This window comes from Alnus glutinosa, chromosome 6, assembly GCF_958979055.1.
Source record: "Alnus glutinosa chromosome 6, dhAlnGlut1.1, whole genome shotgun sequence".
Lineage (NCBI taxonomy): Eukaryota > Viridiplantae > Streptophyta > Magnoliopsida > Fagales > Betulaceae > Alnus > Alnus glutinosa.
Genome location: NC_084891.1, coordinates 10,413,970 through 10,429,204, shown reverse-complemented (window position 1 = coordinate 10,429,204; position 15,235 = coordinate 10,413,970). Strand labels below are relative to the sequence as shown.

Below are 15,235 nucleotides of genomic sequence, written 5' to 3'. Positions count from 1 at the left end.
ATTCATCAATTTCATTTCATTCCATTCATTCCACATTGATCATTACAAAATGTATCCAAACACCATTTCATTATGCAAAAGTCAGATAATTTACATTTCAATCAAATTCCCAAATATAAGAAAGAATTCATGAAACCCTATGTCTGTTACATGATCTCAAATATTTCATATTACTACAAAAAAGACCTAACAATAAACAACCTATTTCCAACTCACGTATAATTTTATACATCCACCATGAGAAGATGAATGGATATAGTTTCATATTCGGGAAAAGGTTATAAGGATAAGCCAAGGACTAGGTCTTCTTTTGTTGTTGTACCACAAAAACAGAAGTTCTATTGTTAAGATCAGATGAGGCAAGCAAGTCTCCCATAATTCCCAACTCTGGAAATTCACTCCATTCTGCAAGCCCAGATGTCTGCGGAGACTTTGCATTATGTTGTCTGCCAACAATAATAAGGTCGTATTCGTTCACCATAGATCGAACTCTCAATACTGTCTGAGGCCCATCTTTCACCATCACCTCTAGGAATATCACATATTCACTGCCCACGTTGTTCAGTTTAATATCCGTAAGTAATTTATTGTCAAGCAATTTGTCCCAATGGGTATCACCTTCATTTTCAGCAGCAACAAGGTGAACCACAGTTAGGATAATTTTTGAGTGATTGGCCATGCGCTTGGCAAAAATTAGCGCCTCTCGATCATCATTACCTCCTAAGAAGATCATGGCAACAGAATAGGATGACTGTGATGAAAACATTGAGCGGCCTAAATGACCACGATCAATAAGGATCCCAACAGAGCAGGGGGCTAGTTCAAGAACACTGCAATTTAAGCTCCTTATGGCACTGTCCTCTGATTCAACAGAATCGCCAGTGGACCATTTTCGATGGAACGGGAGTACTATGAGGGACGTGAGTTTGTCCAATCCAAGGGTGCATATGTCTTCATGCATGGACTTGAGGGGAGAAATTGCCGTGAAGACATTTACTGATACAGTATCCTGATTGTGTTTTTCAAAGTGATTGAATGAGAGAATGACATTCTCTGAATAGGAAGTACTATTTGACATAGTCTTTTTTTGCATTTGGTGGGAAATAAAAATAGGTGAGGCTCGCCCAATTAACTCGATAAGGTGAAGCACATAAACAACAAGGGGCTTTTCTTTAGAGAGACACGAGACTTCAAGTAGTTTGGTCACAGCATCAATATTATTTGCCCTATGAATGCACACTAGGATTCGTAGCTCTTCGTTGTCTTTGCAATGCATAATATCCCTTTTTCGGTAACCTGCATATTTTCTTGAAGGATGGTACAACATCTTCACGAGGAGTGGCCAGAAAAATGCAGTCACTAGGACGCTAACACTTGACAAAGCGAACACCTGGTCTGATATGGTCTGCACTTGAATAAAAATGTTGAACAAAACCATAAGGTGACCTTGTTCAAGAAAAAAGAAAAGTTTTTCAGTATTAAAGATTATGTGCTATAAAATGTATTTTGCAATATAGTATGATGTTTCCAGAATATCAATATTTTCTTTCATTCTTAATCCTAGGAATTATGCTTAAAATACTTTTAATCATGAAATATCAACTCATCAAATTGACAAAAAAGATAGGGAAAAGTGTAAAATCAGTCTCTATGGTTGGCCTAAATTACAAATCACTCCCTAAAGTATAAAAAATAATTCAAAGATCCTTGGGGGTATGTCAACACAACAATTTAATCCCTGCAGTCAAATTTCGTCTAAACATTTAACGGATTCTGTTAGTGTGCCACATTAGCACCAATAGAATGATGACATGTGACACTATGAATTAAAAAAAAAAATTAATATATTAAAAATATAAAACTTAAAAATTCAAATAAAAAATTATTTTTTAAATAATAAAAAAAAAGGAACAAAAAATGGAGTTTGGGAGGGGGTGGCTGCCGATGGAAGCCATCCCCTTTGTGGAGAGGTTGGCTCGCGGGCCACCCCAAAGCAGCGGGTGAGCTTCGAGCCACTCCCAGAGGTGGCACTAAGCAACTTTTGCGTGGTTGACGCGCCACCCCTGGCTTACAGGGTGGCCGCGCATGGGTTAGGGGTGGCTTGTGGGCCACGGGTGGCTTGTGGGCCACTGCTAGCCTGCTCTGGGATGGCTCGCGAGCAACCCCAGATGGGGTCGAGGGTGGAGCGCTGCCACCCTTGGCCCATTGAGGTGGTCCGCGCCACCTCTAAGGTGGCTCGCAGGCCATCCACTCCCCAAACGGGGTGGCTACCACACCTCCCAAACCCCCTATTTTTCTTTTTTTCTTTTTAATTTTTTTAAAGTTTTTAATTTTTAGGTGTTATATTTTTAATATATTAATATTTTTGTTATTCAGAGTGACACGTACTATCATTCTATTGGTGCTGACGTGACACACTAACAAAATCCGTTAAATGTTTTGACAGAATTTGACTCAAGGGATTAAATTGTTATTTTGGCCTACCCCAAGGACCTTACAATTTTTTTTTAATGCAGGGAGTGATTTATAATTTAAGCTAACTACATGGACTTATTTTACATTTTCCTAAAAATATAATTTACTATAATGCTTTATGCCTTTTCTTTGCGTCTACATGTTGATTTTTCTTTAGGGTAAGAAAGAAAAATACAACAGACAATTTTCTTTTTTCTTTTTTTCCCTATCATAGCAATTTGAAAGAAATGAACTGTAGGTTTGAATTGAAAAGGATATATGTTCACCCCATTTTTTTTAAAAAGGCATTTATTTAATTAATGTATATTAGAGAGACCCATAATGGAACCAAAATGTAAAATGAAATTCCATTTTTTTGGGAAAGAAAACAAAGGGAGAAAAGAAATAGTCACCTCGGTATCTCTGAGAGCTGTATACTCAAAAAGTTGGACTACACCTTTGCAACTCAATAAAAGAGCAAGTGCCAGAGAATCATTTAAGGGCATTTTGGAGAATAAGGGAGGAATCAAAGAAGCCCCCACTTTGGCCACAACAATCAAAACAATGATGATTCCATGGATTGCCACGAGGCTGTTATCGAATTTGATTAAACTCAGATCTGTTCTCATCCCACAAGTAGTTACCAAGATTGGCATAAACACATCCCAAGTGAAGGAGTTCAACTTGTTGACAATGGCTGATCCTAAAGGCGGTCCATCTGGTATTGCCATACCGAGCATGAAAGGTCCAATGACTAAACTCTGACCAATTAAATCAGAAAGATACCCAGAGCCCAGAACCATTAGCAAGATGGTATGAATGTATGTGTCTTTGACACGCATGCCTTCCGGTGTCTGCCTGATTACCCAAAACATTGCTGGTCGAATTACAAATGCAAGGATGAAACAATAAATGATGATTGATCCTAAACTTATAGCGGCAAGCATACTACCTTGACTCTTGCTAATTATAATCAAGTTGACGCCGATGATAATCATGAGGCTTAAGGTATTGCTTACCATTGCTGCAGACAGGGCTAATTGACCTAGTTCAGAATTTAGGATATTGAGGTCCTCAAGAAGGCAAGCAAGGACTGGAAATGGACTTATACAATGTGTTGCTGTTAAGAATAGAGTTGTATATGTGTTTTCCTCCAGCCACAATGTTTTAAGTTGCATTTCGACTAACAAGCCAATTAGCAAAGGCACCAATATGCTTGTAGCACCAGTAAACAAGGCTTTTCTTCCTGTTCTTTTTATCATTCCTATATCCATTTTCACTCCACTCCCAAATAGAAAGAGCATGTAACTAAAGACAGACAATGTACTAATAATTTCTTGACTTTTAATCGAGAAGAAAACACTTTCAAATATTTTGAGGCGTCCAAGAAGAGACGGACCAAGGATTATGCCGACCTGGTTCACATAAAATCAAGACAAAATTGTTCAGTTACAATAAAATAGAATCTCCAGGTTAACAATCTGCTCAAATATTGACAATAGGAAAAACAGAGAGAGGAAGTGGAAGAGATCGCACGTACAAGAAGTTGTGTGGTGAACATGGGGACTCCATGACGCTTAAGAATGTAATGGGAGGCTTTGGTCAGGGTAAATATGAGAACCATCTGCAGTTGAAGCAGTGGCAACAAAAAAGGCATAATCCTAAAATGAATGTAGCTCCACATACCTTTTGAATTGACCATGGGGGGTAACTCAATACATTCGGTTATGGAGATTATGCCGCTTGCATTAACAAATATGGCTATATGGTCAGTTGTTTGTGACAGAGCCTCTCCTGCCATACCAGTATCTGCCTCTCTTACTATTTTCACTCAAGAAATAGCAGGCAAGTTGGGGTCTTTTCTTCTGAAAAATTTTGTTCTCTTATGCATGAGCTCATAATTAGTACAAACGGACCTTATTGTCTTTTTTTGGAGTACGATTATTAGCTTTGGCTGTTAAATTAGTTGTTCATCTTTTAGAGATGATCAACTTCTATCTTCTTATGGTTTGCTAGAAAGCATTGGGTCAATCTTCTTGAAATGATAAACATTCATTATCTTATGCTTAATTTTAGGGGAAAATTTACTAACTCCCTAACGTCCTACCTTTAGGTTTTTTTTTTAATTTTTTTTAAACTCAAATTCAAATAATCTCTAATCCTAATATTAAATAATCTAATCCTAATGAGTTGGGATTCAAACTCAACCTCTCACCCTAATCTTAACCCTATCACACACCAATATGGTAATCACGCGGAGGCTGTTAGACCAGATTTGATACACGCAATCATTACTAAACACAAATTAGCTAATACTGATTCATAGATTTTGGTAAAAAAAAAAAAAAAAAAAAATACATCCAAATGTAATTCTTTTTTTTTTTTTTTTTAAAAAAAATATATATATATTTTAAAAAATATAAAAATTAAAACAATTGAAAACATTTTCAAACCAACCCTATACTTTGCATGCATAATATATATTTTTTTAATCTCTTTTAACTTTTTCCGAGAACCACATTGCTTCATGAGGGTATAACGGGCATACATATCATAAATGAGTAAGGCTAGAAACTACGCTTAAATCCCATAACTATTTTACAATGGTAGTATGACAGTTCCAACAAAGCCTAAGATCAATCATTGTTAAAAAAAAATAAAAATTCAATGGTTAATGATAATTGTCATGTCATTGTTGTAGAATAGTTATGGGATAAAAATGTGATATATAATATTTCTTTAATAAAATAGTGTTGAACTATTATTCTAGTCACATAAATTTCTCCCAAGCTAGTTTGGATTAATTTCATTTAGTTCAGTCCCTATAACTGCTACGTCTTTATTGAGCACATGAGAATTACATGCATTTTTTTAATAATTGATTAAAGTCACGTATTTTTCACATGCTAATTATAAAATTATATATTTTTCACATGGTAAATGACATATGACACTTTTATAAACAAAGTTGGACGAAATTCCTCCTAGTTTAGAAACTTTTTTGTCCAATTCCAATAGTACCAGCAAATTAGGAGATAAAAAACGCAAGCAGTTATGTATGAATTTAGAAATTAGGAAATAAAATCAGTTTTTTCATAACTGATTTTCCCCCCTCGCTTTCTTTTTCTGAAAGACCTTTACCTTCTGTAGAACCAATAATATCAATATGTATGTGTATGTGCAAAATTCCTTTTGACCATGTCGAAAAGAAAATTGGTTAGAGCGATGGATTGGAATTACTTTGAAGTGCGTGCATGGGTAAATAGAATTTTTTAAATTACTATTTATCTAAAAACCTTTAAGATGATAAAAAAAAAAAATTAAATTAATATTCTAACAGAATTACCTTATAAATAAGCTCATCTACATATGAAATTTCATTGAGGAAAATATCCAAATTCTATAGGTTTCTTGGAGGCCAGGCACCTTGAATCAATCTACTGTAATTCATTCCAATTCATCAATTTCATTTCATTCCATTCATTCCACACTGATCATCACAAAATGTATCCAAACACCATTTCACTATGCAAAAGTCTATCATTTACATTTCAATCAAATCCCCAAATATAAGAAAGAATTTGCGAAAACCCAGGTCTGTTACATGATCTCAGATATTTCATATTACTACAAAAAAGACCTAACAACAAACCACCTATTTCCATCTCGCATATAAATTTATACATCCACCATGAGAAGATGAATGGATATAGTTTCATATTGGTGAAAAGGTTATAAGGGTAAGCCAAGGACTAGGTCTTCTTTTGTTGTTGCACTACAAAAACAGAAGTTCCATTGTTAAGATCAGATGAGGCAAGCAAGTCTCCCATAATTCCCAAACTTTGGCAATTCACTCTATTATGCAAGCCCAGATGTCTACGGAGATATTGCGTTATGTTGTCTGCCAACAATACTAAGGTCGTATTCGTTCACCATAGACTGAACTATTAATGTTGTCTGAGGCCCATCTTTCACCATTACTTCTAGGAATATCACATATTCATCGTCCACATTGTTAAGTTTAACATCCTTTAGTATTTCATTGTCAAGCAATTTGTCCGAGTGGGTATCACCTTCATTTCCAGCGACAACAAGGTGAACCACAGTCAGGATAATTTTCGAGTGATTGGCCATGCGCTTGGCAAAAATTAGTGCCTCTCGATCATCATTACCTCCTAAAAAGATCATGGCAACAGCATTGGATGACTGTAATGAAAACATTGGGCGGCCTAAATGACCACAATTAATAAGGATCCCAACAGAGCAGGGGGCTAGTTCAAGCACACTGCAGTTTAAGGTCCTTATGACACTGTCCTCTGATTCAATAAAGTCGTCAGTGTACCATTTTCGATGGAACGGGAGTACTATAAGGGATGTGAGTTTGTCCAATCCAAGGATGCATATGTCTTCGTGCATGGACTTGAGGGGAGAAATTCCCGTGAAGACATTTACTGATACATATAAAAATAGGTGAGGCTCGCCCAATTAACTCGATAAGGTGAAGCACATAAACAACAAAGGGCCTTTCTCTAGAGAGACATGAGACTTCAAGTAGTTTGGTCACAGCAGCAATATTATTTGCCCTGTGAATGCACACTAGGATTTATAGCTCTTCGCTGTCTTTGCAATGCATAATATCCCTTTTCTGGTAACCTGCATATTTTCTTGAAGGATGGTACAACATCTTCACGAGGAGTGGCCCAAAAAATGCAGTCACTAGGACGCTAACACTTGACAAAGCGAACACCTAGTCTGTTATGGTCTGCATTTGAATAAAAAATGTTGAACAAAACCATAAGGTGACCTTGTTCAAGAAAAAAAGGTTTTCCACTATTAAAGATTATGTGCTATAAAATGTATTTTACAATATAGTATGATGTTTCTAGAAGATCAATATTTTCTTTCATTCTTAATCCTAGGAATTATGCTTAAAATACTTTTAACCGTGGAATATCAACTCATCAAATTGGCAAAAAAGATAGGGAAAAATTCAAAATCAGTCTCAATGGTTTGCCTAAATTGTAAACCACTCCCTGCAGTATAAAAAATAGTTCAAAGGTCTTCAGGGTATGTCAAAAGAACAATTTAATTCCAGCAGTCAAATTTTGCCAAAACACTTAACGGGTTCCGTTAGTGTGCCACGTCAGCACCAATAGAATGATGGCATGTGTCATTATGAATTAAAAAAATATATTAATATATTAAAGTTATAAAACCTAAAAATTCAAAAAAGACTATTATTATTTTTTTTAAAAAAAGAAAAAAAGAAAAAAGAAAAAAAAATAGAGTTTGAGAGAGGGTGGCTACTGGTGGTAGCCATCCCCTTTGGGGAGGCGGTGGCTTGCGGGCCATCCAAAAGCAGGTAGTGAGCTTCGAGCCACCCCAAGAGGTAGTGCTGGGCAACTTCAGCATGGTTGACGCACCACCCCTGGCCTATGAAGTGGCCGCGTGGCCACCACCTTGGGCTGGCGGTGGCTTTTGCTCTATGATGAGTGCCAAAAAATGTATATTTGAACCCCTTAATTTACATTAGTTAAACCTTTAGCTTTGTTACTTTCTAATGTTTTGGTTAGTTTTAGTGTTTTTGCGTTTTTGCAGGGCTATAAGAGTGAAATGACAATTTTCAAGGCAAAAATACATAGAAAAGCTGAATTTTCTGAAGTGCTGAAAAAGTGGATCGATCGACTTTAAAGTAGATCGATCGAATTTAAAGTAGATCGATCGAAAAGTAGATCGATCGAATTTAAAGTCGATCGATCGAATTTATGCGGAGCTGGAATTTCAGAAACCCTACCTAACTCTATAAATACCATTCTTTTCTCATTTTTACAAGAGGAGGCCGCTTGGGAGCGCCCTAGGCACCGTTCTCACTGTAGTTTAGGGCTTCTAGTGTTGATTTTGTCTTAGAACTTCAAATCCTTGTAAGTTTCTTTGATTTTAATGCATCCTTGTTGTTTATTTATGCTTTCTGTTGTTATGGGTAGCTAATATTTTCGTTTAGAGTTGAGGATGAAACCTCACCATTGAAGAGAAACTGAGCTTCATGCTTGTTTATGCTATTTGAGTTTATGGGTCTTGATTTCTCATTGTTCTACTTCGATTTTTGAAATGATGTTTTGATATCTCTTGTGGTTTCCGGATACAAGTGATGATGTGGAATAAGTTTCATTAAATCGATTGCTTGGTTTTTCATCTATCAAAACATTGGATATTCATTGTGTTTCGTTCGACTAATACATTTGATGATTTGGTTTAATCCTAATATCTTTTGTGATTTCAATGGACGGATTCATTGAATGATTTAAATGATTTTTGAAGCAATGTAGAGCATACCTAAGATTTATATGTGAGAACCTCAAAATATGTGTGATGAGCATGAGATTAAGTTGTTGTGATTTGGTGAGTGTGGATTCCAAAACCCTAGACCCTTTATTTTCATTATTCTTGTTTATGTTTTCTTTTATCAAAAACCCCTAAATTTGGAACTAGGTTAAAATAGGATTAGTTTAAATAGAAATTAATTTTTGCAACGCAATTCCCTGTGGGATCGACCTCGCACTTGCATAACACTATATTGTAAAACGATTCGTGCACTTGCGAGTAATATAAATATTTAAAACACACCAAGTTTTTGGCGCCGTTGCCGGGGAATTGTTTTGTTTGTGGAAATTGATTTTTGTTTGAATTGATTTTATTTTTCTACTAGTTTGGGTAGATTTTTTTTTCTTGTAATTGTTGTTTTGTTTCTGTTTTACGTTCTGATATTAAAAATTAAAAAAAAATAAAAAAAATAAAAAAAAAACAGAAAATTGTTTGTGTTCCCGGTTCTGTTTCTGCTGTTTCTGCACTTTCTGAGTGCCCCGCGAAGTCGATCGATCGAGTCTCAAGTCGATCGATCGATTTTCGATCGATCGAGAAAACATTCGCCCTACATAAAGTCGATCGATCTAGAAGTAATTCGATCGATCGAAACTCGATCGATCGAACCTTACTTCGATTGTGCGAATTTTCTAAGCAGCAGAAAACCAAAAAAAAAAAATCAGCTTGTTTTTAGTTCATTTTTGTTAAATATTTTGTTTCTGTTTTACCTTATTTTATTGTTTGTTTTTGTTTGTTAGTTTATTTTTAATTCTTCAAAAAAAAAAAAAAAAACACTTGGTTCATTTCTTTTGTGGGATATTTGCATGCTATAGGGTGCAAGTGAAGCATGGATTCTTACTTTGATAATTATTGTGATTCTTTTGCACAACATGCTTCACCTAGTGATAGGACACTTGCTCCAACCAACTACCCTTACAGTTTCAACCCACATGAACCATGTTCATATTGCTCTGATCCTTATCATAGTGCTAGTAGTTGTCCCTCCTGGGAACAATTCTGCAATCTGTCTTATGAGCAAATGAACACCAATCTCTCTAGTCCGGGATTTGATTCAAATTCCAATTTTTACAACCCAGACTGGAGCGACCATCTTGATTTCTCGTGGCAAGCTCAAGCCATGGGAAATTGTGCTCCCCAATTTCAGGAACTGCACTATCCTGATTATCCACAGTTTGATAACCAATCTTCCCATCCTTCATCCTACGTTTATCCAGCCTCTTCTTCACAGTCCACTTTGGAAGACACTCTTAAGGTCTTCATGGAGCTCACAGGCCAGGCTATTAGTGACGTGAAGAATGCTACTACGGAAAACACTCAGGCGATTGCCAGGATAGAAGGAAAGCTTGAATATATGGTTGCTGAAGTCACCAGAATAGAGGAAGAAGAGCTTCAGAGTCAGTCGATGGTTGCAGGGCACTACATGATTGATGAGGATGATGCTAGTCATTCTTGTCATGAGCATGTCCCTACCATCACCATGTTTGAGAATGAGGAAATTGTGGATAGCAATGAGGAAGAAAAGGAGGAGCACCTTGAGCAAGCAGCGCCCCCGCCAAATCCAAATACATCCAATAATAAGGAAATGAGTACTGAAGCTCAATCCTTCATCACAATCCCTCTTGAGACATTCATGAACTCCAAGCTTCAATTCTTAAATGGCTCAAAGAGCCATCTTATGCCAAAATTGTCAAGGATCTATGCACACAACCGCGCAAATCTAAGAACCATCGTCCTAAGAAGATCCTTCGAAGCAAGCAAGTTGGCTACATAAGATGGCGAAACATTCCTCCCGAGGGACATCAATTCTTAAAGAAGAAAGGGTGGAAGGGATTGGTTGGACATCCACATGATCGGGGAAGGCACTGTAAATTTTCTTTTACCTTTTTGTACAGTTGATTTCTTTCATTTTTATTTCTTTTCATTTTACTTTTATTTCTAACAGCAATTAACCTTTTGATGTTTGTTTCTATGAGAAATGTTGCTGTTAGTTTTTGTTGACAGGTGTTTTGGTGTTTAAGTTTGGGGGACGCCTTGACCTTTCACACCTCGATGTTTCCGTATTTCTGGTAATGTATTTCTACACTACACATTGCGGACAATGTGTAATTCAAGTTTGGGGGTATGGAAAAACATTCTGTCCATTTGTTTGTTTGTTTAATTTTTCTATTTGTTTAGTTATTTTTAGTTGTCTTTTTGTTCTTAAAATGTTTTAATTAAAAAAAAAAAAAATTATGTTGTCAAGTTTGAGTTAAGCCATAGCTGTGGTTTGCATTTCATCGGCTTGCTTAAAGTTTTGAACACATCATGTCTTTGGGAATCTGAATCTTTTGACTTATTTTTGGGCTAGTGAGACTTCACTTGTTTGAGTTGAATTATCACGAGCACATTAGCATGTAATCTGTGGGGTATGAATTTGTGCTTAATTGTGTATTTTGAGAATTGTTGGATGACTTATTAATAAATAACCTTGGCTTGCAAGATATTTATATATATATATATATATATATATATATATATATATATATATATATATATATATATATTAAAAAAAAAAAAAGAAAAAAAAGATCATTTTGAGTTTTTCACTGAGTAACCGGGCCTCTTGCCTCACTAAGCATTGAGTGTTCGCATCAAAAGGTGAGAATTTCAATTTGGTTAATTGTATGGCTAGTTTGGCTTTGTAGCCTTTTTGACTTGAGTAATTAAGCCCTTAGGGATGTTTCTACATCTAGTGCCCTAAGACCATTTGGTTTGGGAGCCACTGGCCCAACACTCGTTACATGGGTCAATTAGAAAGCTTAAGGGAGCCGAGCATTGCACAGCCAACATATATATAAAAAAAAATATATATATATATATATATATATATATATATATATATATATATATATATATATATAAATAAAATAAAATAATTTGCATATCTTGCCTTGGTTGTTTCATTTGATAGGGATTCCAATGATTTTTGAAGTACTTATCTTGAGATTAAAATGAAACCTCATAATTGCATGTTGATTTCACTCTACACTTTTGAGGAAATGTGATGTCTTAACTGTCCATTTATGAGTGATTTGATGATTGGATCCCCTGTTGATGTTTATGATGGGGTTTGTCTTTTTAAGCATGCCAATGACGTATGAACCATGGTTTGGGTAAAACTCTTTCTTGTTGACAGCATAGTGTTTGAATGTTTGTGGGTATCATTTCTGGCAAACCCTCACGAGACTTCACTCGTCCACTAGGGAGTCCTAGGGGTTTAAAAGGCTTGTTGCATACGCTAAATGCAATCGTGTCTCCCACGAAAGAGGACTTATGCTTCATGCTTTGATTTTCTTTTTCATTTTGTTTTGCTAAGGGACTAGCAAAATGTAAGTTTGGGGGTATTTGATGAGTGCCAAAAAGTGTATATTTGGACCCCTTAATTTACATTAGTTAAACCTTTAGCTTTGTTACTTTCTAATGTTTTGGTTAGTTTTAGTGTTTTTGCGTTTTTGCAGGGCTATAAGAGTGAAATGACAATTTTCAAGGCAAAAATACATAGAAAAGCTGGATTTTCTGAAGTGCTGAAAAAGTGGATCGATCTACTTTAAAGTAGATCGATCGAAAAGTAGATCGATCGAATTTAAAGTCGATCGATCGAATTTATGCGGAGCTGGAATTTCAGAAACCCTACCTAACTCTATAAATACCATTCTTTTCTCATTTTTACAAGAGGAGGCCACTTGGGAGCGCCCTAGGCGCCGTTCTCACTGTAGTTTAGGGCTTCTAGTGTTGATTTTGTCTTAGAACTTCAAATCCTTGTAAGTTTCTTTGATTTTAATGCATCCTTGTTGTTTATTTATGCTTTCTGTTGTTATGGGTAGCTAATATTTTCGTTTAGGGTTGAGGATGAAACCTCACCATTGAAGAGAAACTGAGCTTCATGCTTGTTTGTGCTATTTGAGTTTATGGGTCTTGATTTCTCATTGTTCTACTTCGATTTTTGAAATGATGTTTTGATATCTCTTGTGGTTTCCGAATACAAGTGATGATGTGGAATAAGTTTCATTAAATCGATTGCTTGGTTTTTCATCTATCAAAACATTGGATATTCATTGTGTTTCGTTCGACTAATACATTTGATGATTTGGTTTAATCCTAATATCTTTTGTGATTTCAATGGATGGATTCATTGAATGATTTAAATGATTTTTGAAGCAATGTAGAGCATACCTAAGATTTATATGTGAGAACCTCAAAATATGTGTGATGATCATGAGATTAGGTTGTTGTGATTTGGTGAGTGTGGATTCCAAAACCCTAGACCCTTTATTTTCATTATTCTTGTTTATGTTTTCTTTTATCAAAAACCCCTAAATTTGGAACTAGGTTAAAATAGGATTAGTTTAAATAGAAATTAATTTTTGCAACGCAATTCCCTGTGGTTACGATCTCGCACTTGCACATACACTATATTGCAAACGATTCGTGCGCTTGCGACTATTAAAATTTGCACAACACTCTAGGTGGCCCGCAAGCAACTGCAGATTGGGCGGGCGGTGGAGCGCTGCCACCATCGGCCCATAGGGGTGGCAGCGAGCCATCAAGAGGTGGCCGACACCACCTCTATGGTGGCTCGCAAGCCATCCTTGTCCCCAAATGGGGTGACTGCCACCCCTCCCAAACCCTTTTTTTTATTTAAAAAATATTTTTTTAAGTTTTTAATTTTTAGCTGTTATATTTTTAATATATTAATATTATTAATTTTCAATTCAGAGTGACACATACCATTATTCTATTGGTATTGACGTGACACACTAACATAATCCGTTAAGTGTTTAAATGGAATTTGATTGCAGGGATTAAATAGTTATTTTGGCATACTCCGAGGACCTCAGAATTATTTTTTATATCGCATGAGTTATTTATAATTTAAGCTAACTACAATGACTGATTTTGCATTTTTTCCAAAAAGATAATTTGCTATAATGCTTTGTTCCTTTTCTTTGCATCTACATGTTGATTTTTCTTTAGGCTAAGTATTTTATGTTTAAAATTAAGTAAATGGATAAGAAAGAAAAATCTAACCAGCAATTTTATTTTTCCTATCATAGCAATGTGAAAGAAATGAACTGTAGGTTTGAATTGAAAAGGATATATGTTCACCCCATTTAAGAAAAAAAAGGCATTTATTTAATTAATGTATATTAGAGACACCAATAATGGAACCAAAATGTAAAATATAATTCCATTTTTTGGGAAAGAAAGCAAAGGGAGAAAAGAAAGTCACCTCGATTTTTTGAGAATTGCATACTCAAAAAGTTGGACTACACCTTTGCAACTCAATAAAAGAGCGAGTGCCATAGCATCATTTAAGGGCATTTTGAAGAATAAGAGAGGAATCAAAGAAGCCACCAATTCGGCCACAATAATCAAAACAATGATGATTTCGTGGATTGCCATGAGGTTGTTATCGAATTTGATTATACTCAAATTTGTCCTCATCCCACAAGTAGTTACAAAGATTGGCATAAACACATCCCAAGTGAAGGAGTTGAACTTGTTGACAATGGCTTATCCTAAAAGCAGTCCATCTGGTATTGCCAAACCGAGCATGAAAGGTCCAAAGAGTGAACCCTGACCAATCAAATCAGAAAGATGCCCAGAGCCCAAAACTATTAGCGAGATAGTATGAATGTATGTGTCTTTGACACGCTTGCCTTCCGGTGTCTACCTGATTACCCAAAACATTGCTGGTCGAATTGCAAATGCAAGGATGAGACAAAAGATGATGACTGATCCTAAACTTATAGCGGCAAGCATACTACCTTGACTCCTACTAATTATAATCAAGTCAACACCGATGTTAATCATGATGCTTAAGATATTGCTTACCAATGCTGCAGATAGGGCTAATCGACCCAGTTCAGAATTCAGGATATTTAGGTCCTCAAGAAGGCAAGCAAGGATCGAAAATGAAGTTATACAATGTGTTGCTATTAAGAATGGAATGGTATATGTCTTTTCCTCCTTCAGCCAAAATGCTTTAAGTTGCATTTAGACTAACAAGCCAATTAGCAAAGGCGCCAATATGCATGCAGCACCGGTAAACAAGGCTTTTCTTTCTGTCTTTTTTATCATTCCTATATCAATTTTCACCCCACTCCCAAATAAAAAGAGCATGTAACTAAAGAAAGACAATGTAAAAATTATTTCTTGACTTTTAATCGAGAAGAAAACATTTTTAAATATTTTGAGGCTTCCCAGGAGAGACGGACCAAGGATTATGTTGACCTGGTGTGCTAGAATACATTGGGTAAATTAGTTTTATCTTTCCTTAGCGCTAAGAGGGGGAAAAAGCATTGGGTCAATCTTCTTGAAATGATCAACATCCATTTTCTTATGCTTAATTTTAGGGGAA

The 15,235-nt window shown here is 35.8% G+C and overlaps 1 protein-coding gene across 1 annotated transcript; it reads right to left on the bottom strand.

The window, feature by feature from the left end:
* Positions 1-298: 298 nt before the first annotated feature.
* LOC133871510 (cation/H(+) antiporter 4-like) lies at positions 299-6,870 on the bottom strand. The gene is made up of 4 exons (XM_062308949.1): positions 6,388-6,870; positions 3,995-4,078; positions 2,868-3,869; positions 299-1,405 (listed from the first exon to the last, which is right to left on the bottom strand). The coding sequence occupies exons 1-4, from the start codon at positions 6,868-6,870 to the stop codon at positions 299-301; spliced, it is 2,676 nt and encodes an 891-aa protein (XP_062164933.1).
* Between the last annotated feature and the right edge of the window lie 8,365 nt (positions 6,871-15,235).